At 41.6% G+C, this 18,847-nt stretch overlaps 1 protein-coding gene across 2 annotated transcripts in view; it reads right to left on the minus strand.

Annotated features, from left to right (window-relative positions):
• B3GALNT2 (beta-1,3-N-acetylgalactosaminyltransferase 2) overlaps window positions 1-13,972 on the minus strand; it is a 29,828-nt gene extending 15,856 nt beyond the window's left edge. The window contains exons 1-3 of one of the 2 annotated variants that reach the window (XM_066546787.1): window positions 13,822-13,972; window positions 1,757-1,904; window positions 391-491 (exon numbers count right to left, since the gene is read on the minus strand). In XM_066546787.1, the coding sequence (XP_066402884.1) occupies window positions 391-491; window positions 1,757-1,904; window positions 13,822-13,915 (343 nt within the window). In that variant the 5' untranslated portion in view covers window positions 13,916-13,972. The remainder of the gene's footprint in view (window positions 1-390; window positions 492-1,756; window positions 1,905-13,821) is intronic. The other variant, XM_066546786.1, reaches the window with a different exon arrangement.
• Window positions 13,973-18,847: the final 4,875 nt, after the last annotated feature.

Below are 18,847 nucleotides of genomic sequence, written 5' to 3' on the forward strand. Positions count from 1 at the left end.
AATTCACTTTGTCACCAGAGAAGTCCATCTGACACTCAAGACTGTCACCTTGCTATTTTCTTCACAGTTGACACTATGCCAGGTCATTTTGTCTCTCTCCAACTTCATTTAACACATACATCAAATAAAAATGTATTGTATATGGGAGAGACTGTCTGGGGGCTCAACAAAAATGCAAATCCATTAGAAGTCAACGGACTGCCCTTCAAATGCCCAAAAATCTTTCCCTTTCTGGCCTGCACACGGTACTTACAGGAAGGTTATGCAACAAGTTCTAGGAGGTATTTGTTTTCAAGACTAGCTGTCTCAATGAAACTCCCCAAACCACTCTCAGGAAAGATGACTAGCTCTAGTTCAGACTGCAGAATTTGTAGAAGTTAACTTCTTTACCTGGGTTGCTGATGTTCAGAAGCTTGCAGGAGTAGGGGTCTTCTCTGTCCTTCACTGGCACAGCACAACCATGCGCACCTATTATAAACTTCACAAGGACACTAAAATAATTTGCTTTTATTAACACCAGTTCTCTTCCCTCCTCCCTCCATCTTCAATAAACTTAATTTTATCACTGTGACCTGTCTTTCACAGGGTTAAGATTTTGAACCTCTTAAAAATCAGCAATGACAGTTGGTATGCAGAGCAACCACATGAATCCCCTCATAGGAGTTCAATTCCAAATCCACATTAACATTTTACATGATGAGGTCACAAGAAGATTGGCAGCTAGAAATGAGATACAAGACAGCCAGCACACTAAACAGAAAAAAGACCTAAGGCAACACTGAAAGATCCCAGAGACCTGCCCCTGCTAGCCCGGGTTTGTTACTTAATTCAAGATTGTTTAAATACTACGCATTCAAACGTCAATGAAAAAAATAGCAAGAAAAAAGACACATAAGCATCAAAGGAGGAACAAGGATTCCAGGCTGTCTGTTACAGTGAAATATTTCAACTTTGGGCTGTAGCAAAACAAGAGGTTCCTCTCCAGCTCCAATCATGGTTATTCCATAGTAGGAAGACATCAAGTAAGTACAAAGAGCAAGGGTCCACCTTTGCCTATCTTTTCACCTAGCAGCTAAATGTCCTCCCAGAACTCCATATAAGCTATGAGAGGTCACAATTTTAGATGACTGAGATGGGTATGCTGTACTCCAGGCTGCATGCTGACACAAATCTGGGAACAGCAAAATGGTCTCAGTGCAAGGCAGGTACCAAGGTGTGAGGATGGCAGCATTTCTGGGGATGAACTGCTGCAGACCTTCTCAGCAAAAACAGACCTGTCTGTAGACTGTCAGGTCTATGCAAGCAATCAGGAAGGGCCACTCACACTGCAGCAGTTTGGTGCACCTGGTTCAATGGGAAATAAACCTGAACTTTACAGCTGAGGCTGTTTACAAGAGCTTTTGTGGTTCTCTCACCAAATGCAATCCTGCCGGCTTTCAAAAATCCTGGATTACCAAGGATTCAAGCTGCACACCATACATTGCAACACGAAAACCAGAAAGGCTTATACAACACTAATAAACAGTGGCAAGTAATTGCAAAAGCAAACAGCAGTGTATAAAAAGTAGTTCCAGCCCCAGGCAAGAAGTATTCTTATATACTATTAAGCAGACTTTTAAAAAATCTATCAGAATACAAGATGCTAAAAAACAAACAAACAAATTAGGAAACACTTTAAAACAAAAATTATTAAATCAAGACATTCCAGCATGACAGTCCTGCCCCCCTGCCCAAACCACAGAACAGTAAAGGTTACCGTTGGTTCAGGGCAGGATGTTGTTTCAGGTGCTTGAACCAAGTGCTCCTTATAACATTGCGGAGCTCATGGTTGTGTCGAGCTGACAAAACACCTACAATAACATCATAATGCTTCAGCTTCCATTGAGGAAAGAAGGACAGCGGACCTAGAAGTAGAAAGTGACAAATATTTACTTTGTGCACATATTGCCACAAGCCTGAGTTGCAAGCAATAATTAATTCCAGCCTTCCAGTACCTCAAGGGAGCTTACAAAAAGGAGGGGGAGCAATGCAGATAGTGATAGGACACGGGAAAAGGGTTTTAAACTAAAATAGGGGAGATTAGATGTTGGGAAGAAATTCTTTACTCAGAGGGTGGCAAAACAGTGGCAAAGGTTGCCCAGAGAAGTTGTGGCTCACTCAATCCTGCCAAGTGTTCAAGGTCAGGTAGGATGGGGCTTTGGGCAATCAGGTCTGGTGGGAGTCATCCCTGCCCATGGCAAGGGAGTTGAAATTAGATGATCTTTAAGGTCCCTTCAACCCAAACCATTCTGAAATTAAAGGACATCCCAAAAGCAAGAGAACTAAAACACTAAAAACAAGCAGCAGAATTACTTTTGCATTCTTGGTTCAGAATCAGAGAAACATTTTCAATACGCCAAAACCTTCATTCACATGCCCATTTTCCCTCTGCTTTCTAAAGTTGCTGGGACCACCTATCTGCCTCACAATTTCAGTGTGGGATCTCAAGGACTATTGTTTCTAACCTTTTGAAGTGGAATACCACTCTGCCTTCACACAGGGGAATGCTCTGGCTTTATTCAAGGCTGGATGCCACTGCCAATACTTGTAATCCAGGATTTAGCTTGTGCTGTTTTAATTTAGAGATCATGAAACCTGAACTTGATTTCAAGCAGGATTATGACCTCCTCAGACAGAGATCTGAGAAGCTCTGATTTAGAGCCTGTAAACTGTCAGTCAAGTAGCTAAAGTGAATTTGCTTCATTTAATCTATCTGACATCCTAGAGTTAAGACAGATTTGCATTTAACTTTAGCAAAGGATTACTTCCCTCTCATCTCACTATGTTTTTCATTGGGCTGCAGATAAAGAAAACAAATGTGAGTGCACTGCCTATAGCATAGACATGATTTTTTAGAATCTAATTAAGAGACCAAAAATACTGCCAAGTCTGTATTGTGAACTCCCACTAGAAGGAGTTGAATTATTACCCAGACTCTGCCTTCTGTACCAGCATCCCCTTTCTCCACTTTGAAGTTGAATAGATGGGTTCTTTTACACTGCTCACTAACCTAGGACCGCACAGCATCTGCCACAAAAACTGCTGTGCCAAATCCCAGCAGGCATCCATCTAGCCTTATATCCCACTGTCAGTGTTCAGCATGCAATGGAGAGGCCTTGGCCTTGCTCTGTTCCATGCTGAACCAACATCAAGATTTCAGAACTTGTGTTATTGTTCTTTAGGACTATTTCCAAAAGCCAAATAAAACTGCTCTGGAATTGATTCTCAGAACAATGCAAAAGCAGAAAAACTACAGAGTGATGTTTCCACACGTAAACCTTTCCCATTCTATTTCCCACTAAATATTTTAGTTCTAAGTATGCAAACACTGATTTTCTTTAAGAAGGTTAAGTTCCACCATTATTTAAATGAAAGCAGCTACAAGATTATCAATTACTTAAGCTGATCATTAACCTATTAAGAGAAGCTTCCATCAACTTAGGCTCAGAACAACTTAAAATCCCAAGCAATGAGCCATTAGTTACAGTCTTCATTTTTTCACTGAAGTTACCTGTTGCACCTCTTACAACCACCATAACTGAGTTGATGGCAAGGTTTAGGAATATTATTTGTTTGCTACAAGCAGCAAATCTAGTGCCCTATAAAACACCTGAAGAAACTTGCAAGTCAAACACACTGTTCAATCAAAATACCAATTTACTTTTCCTCTATGCAGGTAAATATAATTTATCCAGAGGCTCTGCATGTCCTCATAGGTCATTACATAGCCAAGAATTACCAACTCTCCAAGACAGCAGAGATACATGAGACAGACATATGTTTATAATGTATACCATCATAGCAAATTCCTGCTTACACATCCCTTTTTCCCCTTGTTCTCCATCCATCCTTTGATTATTCTTCAGCCTTAATTCCAAGCCTTCCACTATTAAGTTCATAGGTCTAATATGCTTGTAGACTGTAGATGAGGTACTGTTTACACAGATTTTTTTTAAGAATCACTTTTAATAAGAAGCAGAACCACTCCATTAAATCAAAATTAAAGAAACATAAAACTAAGGGCACAAGTCTATGGGGTGACTTGACTCAGAATAGCATAAATTAGCTTGAATGAATTAAAAAAAAAAACAAACTAAAAATAAGTTACTCAAATCAAATATACTTTTAATTAGTTTATGTTTTAAAATGAGTGAAGCTTTTCCTTATGAACCCTCCACATGGGAACAATGTTAATGTAGCAGATGCTTCAGAATTAATATCCTATTGCTTTTAGAACAGCACTGCAGTGGTCTATATTCAGAAGACTGTCTGTCTTCTCTGTCCCAAGAGTTATGTAATTTTACTTTTTAAACCACTGAAAATGAAAAAAAACAGCTTACTTTGAGAAAACATTTTTTTGCTTGTTAGTAAAGATTTCTACTTCCTATGGAAAAGTAGGAATAATGCTAAAATTTCAGGAAAATAGACTCATATGTTTTTCTCTGAACTTGCACTGTTTAAAAAAAGGGAGATAAAGTGAGAAGTATAGGGGAAAAATACTAAGGCTATTATTAATTTATAAAGATAATTCCAATATGAGCATAAATATTCTCTGACACAGCATATTTAAAAGAAGACATTGCTGACCTCAAAGTCAATAGTGACAATTTAGACAAGCAATCAATCCTTGCCACTGAGGGCCAAAGCTATTTATCTTCCATTCTATTATTGTGCAATTTTAGGCCAAAATTTTATTTGTTGGATTGTATCATATCATAAACATTGCTCTCACCTGGAACTGCTTTTGCAAGACAGTTACGTCCCTACATTTTCTGATTTCAAAGACAAGAAAAAACATTATAATTTTTGTAGTTTGTGAAGGGGGTGAAAAAACGAAGAAGAAAAAAGCTCCACACTACATTCCAATATAAACCCTAAAAGTGTTGCAGATCAAAGGTATGGAGAAGGACAGGAAACTTTTCAACCCAAAGGTCACACTACCACTGCCTATCTTGCTTTTGAACTCTTACTTAAAGTTGCATCTTGGTTGCATTACTTAGCCCAAGACTTCTCAGCAGAACCTGAGACAAATACACAAAGCTTACCTGTTAATCCACAGCAAACCTACAAAAACATGCTAAAAAACATGCTAAAAACAACCTACAAAAAAAGCTGCTTGCTTTCCTGAGAGAAAGCAAGCAGCCCTCCCTCAGCTGCTGAGGTTCATTTAATTCTCTGCAGCAGCTGTCAGCAGTACTTCTGTCAGCTCTAAGTCTACCAAGTCCAGTCTGCCAGTACCTTGTGTCACATTGCTCATGGTGAGCTCCTACTGAAGCTCTGATATTTGTAAGGACTGGCTTCCACACGATTCTCTGACATCTAACCATACTTGTACTTTTATTAGTAAAGATTTTCACCTCAGTACCAGCTTCAGGAAGCTTTCACAGGATTCTCAGCCACCAATTTTCATGAAATGGGTAAAAGTGCTGGTCAGGCTTGACTGAGAACCAGCAACAGACCAAAGTTTGGGAGAGATACAGGAAAAAGTCAACAAATGCATATGTAGAGTACAAAGCTGTGCCATTAGAAGACACGACTGAAGATGCAGAGGTGTGTGTCCTGCTGAGCTGGCCATGGAAAGAGGGCATCACTGACAGGCAGTCAGCTGATCCTGCTCAGATTTTAACCACCTCAGCAGCAGCCAACAGCTCTTGAAGTTTTTCAAAACCCCAACTACAAAGATGAACATGCACCTCTTCTTCCCATGAGACTGAATCTCAATAAAATGTCCAATTAGGCTGCTAATTATATTTGCTTCATTATAAGGAGATGAAGAGTGAGAGATCATTTAGCTTGATTTTGTCAACAAACAGTCTTGCTAAACATATTCCTATTGATGAGTCCCCAATCAACAACTAAATTTGCCAGTCATTTTCAGTGAAATTTGACATAATATGCAGTCCACAAAGTGATTAAGTCTCCACATTTCATGCAACTGGAGTGGACAAAGGAAAGACTCATTAGTGTCTGCACTGAGAAACACAGCAGTGTAGGCTTACTTGCAATATCAGGCACCAGAGCACCTCCACTGGACACAGCTAAAATAAGTGAGCTTCACAGAAAGCTGGGCTTTGTATCTTCTGCTACCAATGCACTTTTTTCTTTCTTTTTCTTCCTGAATAAATCAATGAATGGAACTAAGTAGGCCAAGCAGAAGTTATTTAGAATATTCTCAACTAATCCACTTCATAAGATAAGCAACACTCCTCCAAAATAAAAAAAACCCACACATTTTTATCTCTGCCTATTCCTGTGATTTTGCAATCATATTCCTGAGGTTTAATACTTTTTTTCTTCTCTTCTGCTTTGTGAAAGATCCAAACAAACACGATGGAAGGAATTAACTCAATATAAAGACTTGTATTGACAGAATGCTGACACACACAGAAAAAGAACAAACCAAAGAGCAAAACCAGCTCTCTCCCCCTTTTAATCTACTTCACTTAAAGTAATCTGCCACAGCTCATCTGCATTACATGTTTTGCTACAAGCAGAGCTTCCTGACCTCCCTGCAGTACCTACTTCACCCCAGAGCTAGAAATTGCCAAGATGTGCACCCCTGGTCACTGCAGTACTCTGTGAGGCAAGCAAGCTTTTAGACAAGATTTACAGATTCAAAGAACAAAACCTCTGCAGGCAGAGGTTTCTGTTTGTTTTACATCAACAGCATTCCTTGGAAGAAATAGGACAGCAAGGTCCTTCTGAATTTCCAAGTGGCAGTAGTAACAGTGGGGGAGTGATGATACCCTAAAACACCTTAATTATATAATACTTGCACATTTCTAGACAAAACTGGGAACAATGGCCAAAGTATTGTTCCCAGTAGAAAAGTCAAAAGAAACAAAGAAAAATCTTTTTTCAACACAAACTGATGCCTCCTTTTCTTTTTTTATTTTGTGGAGGGAAGGGGTGGGGTTGTGGTAGGGCAGGGGAAGCAGAGTATAGCACCTTTATCTGATGAAAACTGGCCACCAATCCCTGCTGCCATGGAACAAAAGTCTGCATCCAGGGAAGGCTACTTGCTCTCTTCTGGCTGTTCAACTCAGTGGGCAATTTAGAAGATAACTGTTGAAAACCTTAATTCAGCCAACTCTGGCCAACTCTTTGCCCCCTGCTCCAGCGCCAAAATACAAAAATACAGTGCCAGAGCCACTCATCAGTAGTTCGCAATGACTCAGACATCTGTCTACAGAATAACTGAAAACCCTAAAAAAACTTCAATTAATTTGGAAAATACCATCAGCTTATTTTGTGTCCATCAAAAGTTAGGGGATTGTTTTATGTTGGGGGTGGCCTATCCATGAAAAACCATGTCATACTAAGATCTGACAGATGAAGGGTGGGGGACAACTGGCATTTGAGGCAGGATTGCACATCTACTGCCAATGCCAAACCTGACCTGATGAGTTTCAGTTTCCAAGGCCCCCAGCCTGTTAAGTCTTTACATACCTACAAAAGATGAAATAACTTTGTGACCAAGCAGGCTACTCCCTGACAGACAGGACTACCAGATTTTAGACAACATCCTCTCTTAAGAAAGTCCCATATTTTAGCAAAACTTCACCTCATAGCCTGTTCCCATATTTTGGTTCCATTAGGCTAGTGCCTGAAAAAGTACATGCTGTGCCACAGGACAGCAGATGGCATACAAGCAGACTCTAGAAAATGCTGGGTTTTAATCTGTTGCATAATTGTTCACTAGTAGAAGACTGACTCTCACAAATCCAAATGGGCCAATTTTTAGCTGCCACCCCCCCAGAAATGTAACAGGAATAACAACTTAAAGGGCATCAGCAAAGTAGCAGAAGATTACCCAGAATGTGTGGGGCTTTCTGATTAGTCCCTGTAGCTGAAGCCCGACACTGAGTAACTTCCTACTCAATAAGATTTGTGCCATCAATTAAAACACACAATTAGCAATGAATCCACCTGGAGTGCTAAAAGCAGGTCTGTCTGTTCCTTCTCAAGTTTCTGAGGTCATTTTATAATTAGCATTTATCTAAGACTTTTACAAAAAATTAACTAAGCTTCCTACTCATGAACTTTCTTTGGATAGCACTTGTTTGTAACCAGTTAGAAAAGGATTTCAATTAAACCTAAAAGCATGTTCCTGCACAAATCTTGTTCAGAAGTGTGAATTACAGTCTCATTAACTGATGAACAAAAAAAAAAGCAGGAAGCCACTGAAATCAGAACACTAAAACAAAGGCCTTTGGTCTCAGGATTGATCCTATTTATTTTTTTCAAATTACTAAGTAGTGCCTACAAGAAGTGTACTCTATCTTCTGTGACACCAAGGTAAATGTGATCATGAGCACTGAGAAAGTCTGAATACTGCACAGGGAGAGACTGAGGGCCAAGAATGCAGGCAAACTACAGGCCTTTCACAAGGGGTAGTTAAAAGGAAGACTTTATTACAGAAGGTACTTCCTAGAGAGGAAGAAAATGGAATGACTGAAGACTGGAACACTGTTTACATTTAAAGCCATCTGACCGAAAGATAAAAAACCAAACTGTTTTCTAGAAATGTCTTCTATTTCTAGAACTGTTTTCTATTTTCCACTACAAGTTAGAAGTACCTGAAGTGCTCAACTTAAGAAAGCAAAGGTTTAAAACAGACACCTTTGACCTCGGTGGTTACATGCTGAAGACATACTTGAAGGAGGACAAAGACCCTTTTGACTGAAAGGCTTAAGAATTAAAGGGCATGAACCAGGTGCAAGTAAGGCTAGAAATGAGAACATAATTTTAATCAGGACAACAAGCCTCTGGAACAGCCTCTTCCTATGATTGCCAGGAATCCAAGTGAACAGACAAAAAGCCACCCCAAGCACTCACTAAATAAATGCAGGCTGCCCACCTGCCATTCTATGACAGAAACCAAGAGCTGCTTAATAGAAATAGGAAGCACAATTGATGGCTGGGAATGTCTATTCCAATCTTGCGTGAGTGAGTCAATGAAGCCAAGGTAAATAATCACTAAAACAGGTTATCAACTTTTTGACAGATTTCCATTTGAATGTGTGGTGATGATTATTTGGGAGGGTAATTAAACTCCTCAAATACAGAATTGCTGTTCACTCTGTCTTTGACCTCTACTGGTAGCTAATTCTGCAGCTGTTGAGATAGCACACAACTATTGTACACAACTACACAGAAATACCAGAGAATATACAAATTACACATTTTTATGTCACAGCTATTGCAAAACATTGCCCCATTATAAGATTTACTTTTTATTCACACCAGGGATTCCAGGTGATAGGTAGTAAAGAGCAGCTGGAGTAGTAAACAAGGAAAAAAAATTACTCAAGAGAAACAAGACTGACTTTATCAGGCACTACCAGATCCTCTTAAGTAGTTTCAGATTCAAGAAGCCTTTTAACAAATTTAATAAATTTTAAAAAATTTCTTTCTTTTGTATACAAAGTCACTAATGTTCCTAAAACACTCTGAATAATAAAAAAAATACAACACAGAAGACATCTGAGGTCCCTTGGCTCATCCTTCTTTCTTCTGCCAAGGCAGCCATACCTACACCTTGTACATTTTGTGGTGCTTTGAAGGCTAAGAGACAGATTCTTCCTTAAATATCATGCAAGGATTGGGCCTGCAAAAAGACAACACACGTACAGTACTGAGCATTTTCCTACGGATGACATATGTTCTCATTTTGGAGGAGGCATCGTTATTCCTCCCCTCAGCATGAGTACATTACTCAATAGTAACTTTACAATAGCATTTATTTACAACTAAATAACCCTGCACAGAAACCATACACTTGCTCTTTCAGTGTTAAAAAACCCACTTCTTAAAAATCCTAGTTATCCTAACATTATCCAATGCAGCATGGTTTTACAGTAATGACCATCAACTCCAATAATAACTGCTTGAAACAGGGAAACTCTGAAGAGCAAAGCTACTTCTCTCATTTCCCAGCTTCCCAGTGGTGCATTCCTCCCCCTCCTCAGGGCTGCTCTACCTCAGAAATTCTCAACAGGCCTTTCTGTAATGAGCTGGGCAGTGAAGTGTCCCTTGACTGGACCAGGAACCAGCCCCATCATGGTTAAGGTGAGGGTGACACTGACCATGGGAAAGAACTCATGTTGCCTGACCAAGGAGGGAATGACAGTAGCAGTGATCAGTCATCCCCTGACAGGCCTGGAACATTCCTTACCTGAACTGTACCCTGAGTGGAACAGACTCCACAGTTACTGGATTTTTGAAAATTCCAGCAGTTACCAACCAAGGCTCAAGGTTGAAATTTATGGATGACTAAAGCCAAACATCTGAAGAACCCTAAGAACTAGTCCTCAGTGAAGCCCTTTGGCTCTCCTGGACTACAGCAGGCTATGCAAGATGTCAGTGATTCCCTGAGTAGGATGTCTCTTGGAGCTCACAGATGCTCCAGTTTGCAAAGTTCTGAGGATCAGCACCCAAAATTGATGAGAGGTCCTGGGCTGAAACCTTACATTCCTTGAGGCTCAACTCTTTCCCACTGAGAAATGCCAAGATATTTGATGTGAGTGTTTCACTGAACTCCAGGGGAATTTTTAACAGGTATACTTCTATCCATTGATACTCATAAACCCCTGTATATAAATATATCTCTTTGTGTCAGTGTGCATGCATGTGTGGGCTGACTTAGATACTCTTCTGCCAGTATAGCATGAATGTTGTTATCTGGGATGTATAACGAAGTCACTGTAGCAATTACAGTAAATCCTATCACTTTGTAAATGTTAAATTAGTCAATGATTAAGTGCTGCTAAATCCTTTAGATATTGATCATTGACCAAGTCTGAGACTAAGACTGGACCTAGCTGCACCTCAGCTCCATGAGGAGTTTAGAAAGCAAGGGGGTCCACTCTGAATCTCATGACTCAACAGGAGGGTCTCCCTTACCCTTTTGCATCTTCAGCCTCTGTGTAAATCATTCTAAATGAATTCTAACTTGATTCTTCCTTTCTCAATCCATGAGGGTTTTTTCCTTTTTTTATTTCTCCCCCTGATCCTCCTCCCCATCCCACTGCAGGAGTGGGGGGCAGCAGGAAATAAGTGAGTTGGCTGCAAGGTGCTTAGTTGTGAGCTCAGGTTAAATTCAGCTGATACCTGGTTTTGCTACAACCTTTGATGGTAATTCTTTAAGCAACCTAAACCACTCATTTGTGACAAATTGGCATATTTGACTGGATGTCAAATAGAAGCACAGATTACTTAGGAAAGCACAGAGTAAGTCCAAGTTCCAAATTCTCAGAAGAACAGGGTTGTGTTAACTGGCATGATTGTACAGCTGTGAAACGACAGCTAAAGGTGGCTGGAGCCAGATGAAGGATGGAAAAGGAATTATTTGCAAAATGCTAGGAACCTGGTTAGAAGCTGTTTATCAAGATAGCAAGAATAACAATAAAAGGGTAGTATACCTAAAGGAAGAAATAAAATTCCTAAAGGCAACTGAATTAATACTGTCTTTGAAAATGGAGCAGCTGCAAAATCAGTTAAAGCAAGAAAATGAGAAAAAAAAGTTGGAGGAAAACATCAGATTTATGTTTATGTGGGCTTTCCATCCTCCTGACATTGTATAGGTTAAGAAGTTAATTGTATCCCCTGAAGAATGGGATGGGAATGACCCTGATGGCAGCAAACTGAGGAAAGCTGATTCTTTGCTTCCCTCAGATTCCTACGAACATGAGATCAGACCCATCACTAAAGCGAATCCTGTTGGCCTCAACAACTGACAAAATTCCACACAGATACAGGAGCACAAATTTCAATATTAATGCAACAGGATGCTGAGAAACTGGGTGTACAGTTTGGACAGCACAGAGTTAAAACCACTGCAGTGAATGGAGCAAGTGTTATTCACCAAACCAAAAGTTTGGTGAATAACACTTAATTTATTACGTTAAAAGAGTTGATTTATGGCTCTGGGTGAGAAGCGAATGTTGTCTACTTGCTTTGCAGTGGAAGATCACAATGGAACTACTTTGGCTTTTGATATTTTGAATATCCAAGCTTGGCTCCTGGTAGTCGGCTGTGTGTGGTCCTTCGGTTCAAATCTTGCCCCTAAACCTGACAGAAACCAGGGGGTACAATGCGTGTTCGTCATGCAGTCCCTGCACTCCCAGTCCGAAGACGACCAAAACAAAAAAGAATAACAGCAGCTTATGGATACTTTGAGGTACTGGAGGGAACATATACCTAGATTTCCTATCATTTCTCACCCTCCGTACTCACATTTAGGAAAGGAAAATCACTTTGTTAAATTAGTCATTGATTAAGCGCTGCTAATTCATTTAGATGCAAACCTCTGATGAAGCTGGAGACCAAGACTGGACTTAGCTGCACCTAAGCTCCATCAGGAGTTTAAAAAGCAAGGGGATCCACCCTGAACATTGCGACTCAACCAGAGTCAACCCTTATCCTTTTGAGTCTTTGGTCTCTGTGTAAATCATTCTAAATTAATTCTAGCTGGAGTTTCCTTGGGATGCTTCATCCATGCAGTAAGCAACAGAGAGAACCTCAATACACAAGTTTCTTAGGCTGCTCTTTTACAAATTTGTGTCACTCCTACTTTTGCTAATACCTTTAACAGTGATTATTTAAGTGACTTAAACCACTCATTCACACCAACACCAACTGAGAAACTTCTGGATTTTCTTTAGAAATGTTTGTTAGTGAAAAACACATTTAAATGGGGAAGGCCATCACGAGATTCCACACTGCCACTTCTAACTCCAAATTAATGCTCTGAAGCTCCAAAACGGCACCGTGAAAGATGAACAAAACCAACCAGGCAATTCAAACGTGCATCAGGCTAGAAGTTCAACAACTATATCTCCCTTTCTTTTATAGCTCAAGTGTGACAGATGCTGACGTGATATGCAAAAACCAGACAGACACCTATACAACCCTGCAGCTTCAGACTATGCAATAGTGCAATTGCTTCTTGCTTATTTGCACTATTAATTGCCACTGGCAATCAGAAGACTCTCGTTTCCTCACAGCTGTGCACACCCTGCATGGAAACAGGCACCAGTTGCAGAGTGTGGGTCCATTAGTGAACAGGCTACTGGGTCACTAAGCACTTCTAAGCACACTCCAAGTAAAAAAAAACACCATTATGTGTTCACGTACAGTATTTTCCAATATCGTCAAACAGCACCTGTGGGCAGCTGACAAAAGTTTCTGTTCCAACAGATGCCCGCTTCCTCAGGCATGAGGATTTGTGGCCTGAAAACTACACCTCATTTTATAAGGAGCACAAGGTAAGCCCTCAAGGATCGGATTTCACTTGTGTTGGATGATACCCGCTCCTATGAATAGCTTTTTGCAGCACAGGGGTTTTAAATCCCGCTGAGGCAAACACAGCGCAGTGCGAAGAGCTATTCCTAGGACCGGGAATGACGCGACATGAGCGGGATCGGTGGGAATTTCTTCCCCACGTGCCTCGGTGGGAGCGGGTAGGCACCGGTGGCGCAGGAGGCGCTCGGAAGCGGCAGCTGCTGCCCCGCACCCGCGGCAGCCCCGCACCGCCACGGCGCCCGGTGCCTCCGCTTCGGGCGGCGGAGCCTGCGCTGCTCTCCGCCGCTCCACCATACGAGACGCTCCCTCCCCGCCCGACGAACCCCGCCAGCACAGCATCCCCACGGCTCTCCCCTCACCTCCCGCCCCGTTACCTGCCCCGCCAGCCCCGACCTCTCCTCGCCAGGGGAGAGAGGGTGGAGGAGCCCAGCCTGCCTCGATGCCCCAGGCATCCGCCGCCGCCCGCCCCTCTCCTACCTGCCGGGTGGCTCCCGGGGCAGCTCAGCAGCAGCCAGACGTGCAGCGCGACCCCGACCACACAGGGGCACAGCAGCACCAGCCAGTTTCGCATTGGCCGCCGCAGCCGCCGGCCCCTTCCCCTTCGCGCCGGCCTCTCCCAGCGGCGCCGGCGCGACGGCCCGGCTCGGCCGCCCGCGACTCCTCCCCGCTCGGCCGGGCCGGGCTCGGCTGCCCCGCGGCCGCCGGGAGCTGCAGTCCCGCCCCGGCCCGGGCGGGCGGCGGCGGCGCGGGCGGCGGCGGCGGCCGCCTACAGCCCCCACAATGCCGCGGGGCGCCGAGGGAGCGCGGCGGCTCCGCGCGTCTCACATGGCGGGGGCGCGGGAGAGGGGCCGGAGGCGGCGGCGCGTCCCCCTCACGGAGTGCGCCTCTCCGAGACCGCCCGGCTACCCCCGGCTGCGGGGGAAACCCTCCCCGGGAAATCGCTATTCGATAATCCGCTGAATGCCCCTTCTCAAAGTCGCTGCGTTAGGAACAAAATAGCTTTCCAGAACAATCCTTTACTTATTCAATAAAGAGGAGAGAGCGCTTCGCCTTGGCAAAGACCTGCTGCGGCGCTCGCCAACTGTTTGTGGAGTATTTTATTCCAGCAAGTAACGTGTTCTTGGGTTGAAATTCCGGAAGGGGTGTGTTAGACAATCAAAGTGTCCTTAACTGCAGCTGGATCACGGCCAAGAATCCTTAAATTCGTTACGAGATGTCAATAATCCGAGCTTGGCTTCACCTGTTACCTTCACCCACCGCTCTGAGAAATTGGGTGCCTAAGGACTGACTGCAGAGCTCTGTCCTGGCTAGCAGGGTTTAAATACGATCAGAAGAAGGAGAGCACACACACTATTATCAGCATCTTGAGAATTTACTTGTTTACTTGTTACACAGGTAACAAGGAGAAATTTGTTTCCTCAGACTGCCCCATGATAAATCTACCTGGAAAGGTGATGTGGATAAATAAGCACGTGGCTTCTCAGAATGAGAGTCACAGAACGGGTCAGGTTGGAAGGGACCACAGTGGGTTATCTGGTCCAAACCTCCCTGCTCAGGCAGGGTCATCCTAGAGCACATGGCACAGGGTTGTGTCCAGATGGTTCTTGAACATCTCCAGAGAGGGAGACTCCACAACCTCTCCAGAAAATCTGTTCCAGTATGCAATCACGTGCACAGTAAATCATTTCTTCCTCAAGTTCAGGTGAAACATAACATTTTGTACATAATTTTCTGCTTTTTGCCTCTTGTTAATATACAAATTAGAAGATTATGTATAATAGCTGTAAGGCCTAAATGAATGACTGCTGGTGCTAGTCTATTAGAAACACATTTAATTAGTAACAGAAACTGATCTGTATGAAGTAGAATGGAAATAAATGATTTTTTTTTTTTTTTACAAAACGAAGACTATTTTTTTAATACCCAAGCCATGAAAAGTGGTTGGAAAATGCCTACAGTCCTTTCAAACTGCTTAGTTAAGATTAATTTTTCATCAAGTGGACTGAGATACTAGAAGGCAAACCAATGATTTCAACCTTTATATATTAGGTTTACAAGCAGAACTAAAATGTCTTGGAAATACATCAGTTTTAGTTTGCTGCATACTTAAAACACATTTAATATGCAACTGAGTACTCGTCAGCAAATAGTAGTACTAGGGGAAGAATTTACACAAAAAATGCTATAATTAATCACTATTTACATTTTACTTGCCTTTCAGCATGTTCAGCTGCAGAAATAAAAACTGGTCCATCTATTAATATTTACTTATATTTGGCTACATTCCTTGTACCCAATATGTTAGGTTCTCCCCCCATGCCAGGTGATCTGATGGGGATTGATCTTATACCTGGGAGTAATTATTTCTTTGCAGGCAAAACAGAGCACCCAATCCTTTAATATCTTATTTTCCCTATGGCATTACCTACTATCTTCAAGGATAAGTAACTGTATTACATACAAACCAGGAGAAACCTGTTTCTCCATGTTATACAAACAGGATATCCAGGTCAAAAGGATGATACATATGCATTTTTGTTAGTCAGGTAGGAAATGGTTACTAACACAGTTTAGTTGTAGAAGATCGGTCTTTCTTATTCCATTTTTCTGTTGCATCTCTACAAGATTTTTTAAAGCCAAAGATTTTACCTAAGCCTCCTACTTTCACCACAATCTGTATGATACTGTGTGCTCCTGTATGTAAATCATGAGATGATCAGACCCAACTATTAACCCAATTTCCAGAAGCTCCCATAAGTAAAGAAGTTTCAATTTGCATTCTTGAAGGCTTTTATGAGGACTAGCATTTTGGCAAAGCAAGCTGATATTGGAGTATCTAAACATGGCTTCAAGGCACTGAGTTTTAAGCATGTTTTTTAAAAATTGCCCATATAAAAATCAGATTTTTTTCCAAGATTTAAGAATCATGAATATGTATACTATGAAAAGAAAAATTGATCTGGAATATAACTTCTAGATAATGTTAAATTACTTTTCTGAAAAACTGAAAAATTTGAGTTTGGTTATGTTTTGATTTGAGTTATAAGAACTCTATAAAAAATTCACCATTTTCATTATGCTCTTTCTGAGCATATTTACTCTTCTGACAGTACAGGCTCAGAGGGTACTTCTGGCACACAAACCATAGTACAGGCACAATATGTTGGGCACAAGAGCTGGAGACAGAAGAGACAGACATTTTATTCCCCAGACTGCTTGCAAACTTAAGATGCTTCTGTTAAATTTGCAGAGTCCCTCTGGATAAGCATCTCGTGTCTGAGACAGAGAAGACATGATGGACACCAGAGCTGCACTCATGTACCAAAGCCAGTTAGTCCATAGCATTCTGGGGTTTTGAAATGTTTGTTTGCTTAATTGTTGCCCTGAGTGGGCAGCTGGGATATTTTTAGGACAGCAGCAGTGGAACAGAAGAACAAGGATCAGTGTGGAGCTGTGTACATTTTAGCAGAGTTCATCCCCAGGGAGTTGTGTTTTATGGATCTCTGCCCGCTCCATCTGAAAGCAGAGGAAGGTCTCATGAGAGACTCCCTTTTAGGGGTTTGGGGCTTAACTTTCTCTCCAGGTAGCAGTAACACTGATATATTACTTTTCACAAAATCTTTATGCCTTTAGTTTTTTAAAGAAAAAAATATTAAAAGAGATTACAGATCAGGGCATGAAGGGCTTTATTAGTTTAAAGGGTTATAAATTTGCATCCCAAGAATGTGTTTTATTCTTTTTCCAGTGTTCATAATCTAAACAGATTCACTATCCATATTGAGGTTTTATCAATCCTTTCCTTACCTTGCTTAGGGTCTTTACAAGGAATAGATTTTGCTTATCTTCCCAAAGAGAAGAAATATCTTTACTGCTTCCCTTTTCAGCTTTCTGATCCAATGAAGTGCAGATGCAGAGGAGTTCCCAGATTCCTTTGGGAGTGCCTAGGAAGTGCCTTACTCCATCCCAGGTGCAGGATCTGCCATTTCACTTGTTAAATTTTGTCCCATTAATCACTTCCAGTCTATCTAGATTCTTCTGTAACACCTCCTACAGAGTCAACAGCACCTCCCAGTTTGGTGTCACCAGCAGATCTGTTAATGGTGGGCTCAGCTCCTGCATCCAGATCATTGATAAATATATTGAACAGAACTGGCTCTAGACATGAGCCCTGAGAAACTTCCCTGCTCACTAGCCAGATGTGGCCCCTTTCACAGCAGCCCTTTGAGCTCTGCCTGCTCTTCAGCCAGTCCTTCACCCGATACATCATGAACCTGCTCATCCCACTGTCAGACAACTTGTCCAGAAGGGTGCTGTGAGAGACAGTATCAAAAGCCTCACTAAAATCCAGAAAAACTACATCCACCTCCTTCCCTTCATCCAGCAGGCAGTGACCTTATCACAGAAGCAGATCAAATTAATGAAACAGAACTTTCCTTTTGAGAACCCATATTGACTGTGTCTGATGACTGCATTATTCTATAAAAGCTTTTCAGTAGTACACAGTATAATCTTCTTCATTTTTCCACTTAACATTTTATGAATTAACTTCCAATTAAGGAAGTTTTCTTTAAAATTATATGTCTATTATTTTGCTGAGCCCTTTATTCTTTTAATTAAGTTTTTGCATTTTCTTGTCTGTTTGGAGGAGTAGCCTTAAGTTTTGCTGAATTAGGTCACAGTTATCCAAACTTACCAATATAGTAATAATAAATTTTACAGTCTAAGTTGACTCCTTGACATCTTTATGACAATCAAAAGTAGAAATGGATTCAAAAACAGCCCATATGGCAGCAGCTAAATCTTGACAAGCACATCTCAGAGAGCAAACAGGAATGTCTCACAGAGATGTGGAACTTCAAATATCCAATAATCAGGTAGCAGCCAGCTGGTGGGGTTAGCTACTTCATGTGCAGCTAGAATACACTTATTTTTAACAAGTGGCACAAAGACTTCAGGATGCATGTACAGAAGAGAATAAGGTTTGTAGAAAGTCCTACAGAGATCTACAACAGCAAATACACTTTTTAATCACATGCCTGGTAAAGAGATAAGATGTTGGGGGATTGCAAAGCAAATTTGCCACAATATGTTTTATCATTTCATTATCTATCACTGGATAGATAATATTCAGGCTGTATTTAATTTAAAATAATTTACATGATCTCTTGCTATTTTCCCATCATTGTGCTTACCTTACCCTAGGATGGATGAGCTCTGCTGGAGAAAGCACCAGGTGGCTGCTTCATTTGTTGCAGCAAGTGCAGGGTCAGTGAGGTGGGAGCACAAAATAGGGGTTACAAGGCTAAGGGTCATTGCTGCCTGGGAGAACTGACAAGACCAGGAAAATCATAAAGCCAAATCTTTCATGTTAATTTTCTCCCCCCCATAGTTTCTTTGTGTTTGATGTACAAAAGGCATTCCAGTTTGTAGAGCTGAGGACTCAGAGCTGATGGCGGAGCAAGTGGGAACATTGAGTGAGATGGTGAAAGAGCTAACTCTGGAG

Source organism: Molothrus aeneus, chromosome 3, assembly GCF_037042795.1.
Source record: "Molothrus aeneus isolate 106 chromosome 3, BPBGC_Maene_1.0, whole genome shotgun sequence".
Classification (NCBI taxonomy): domain Eukaryota; kingdom Metazoa; phylum Chordata; class Aves; order Passeriformes; family Icteridae; genus Molothrus; species Molothrus aeneus.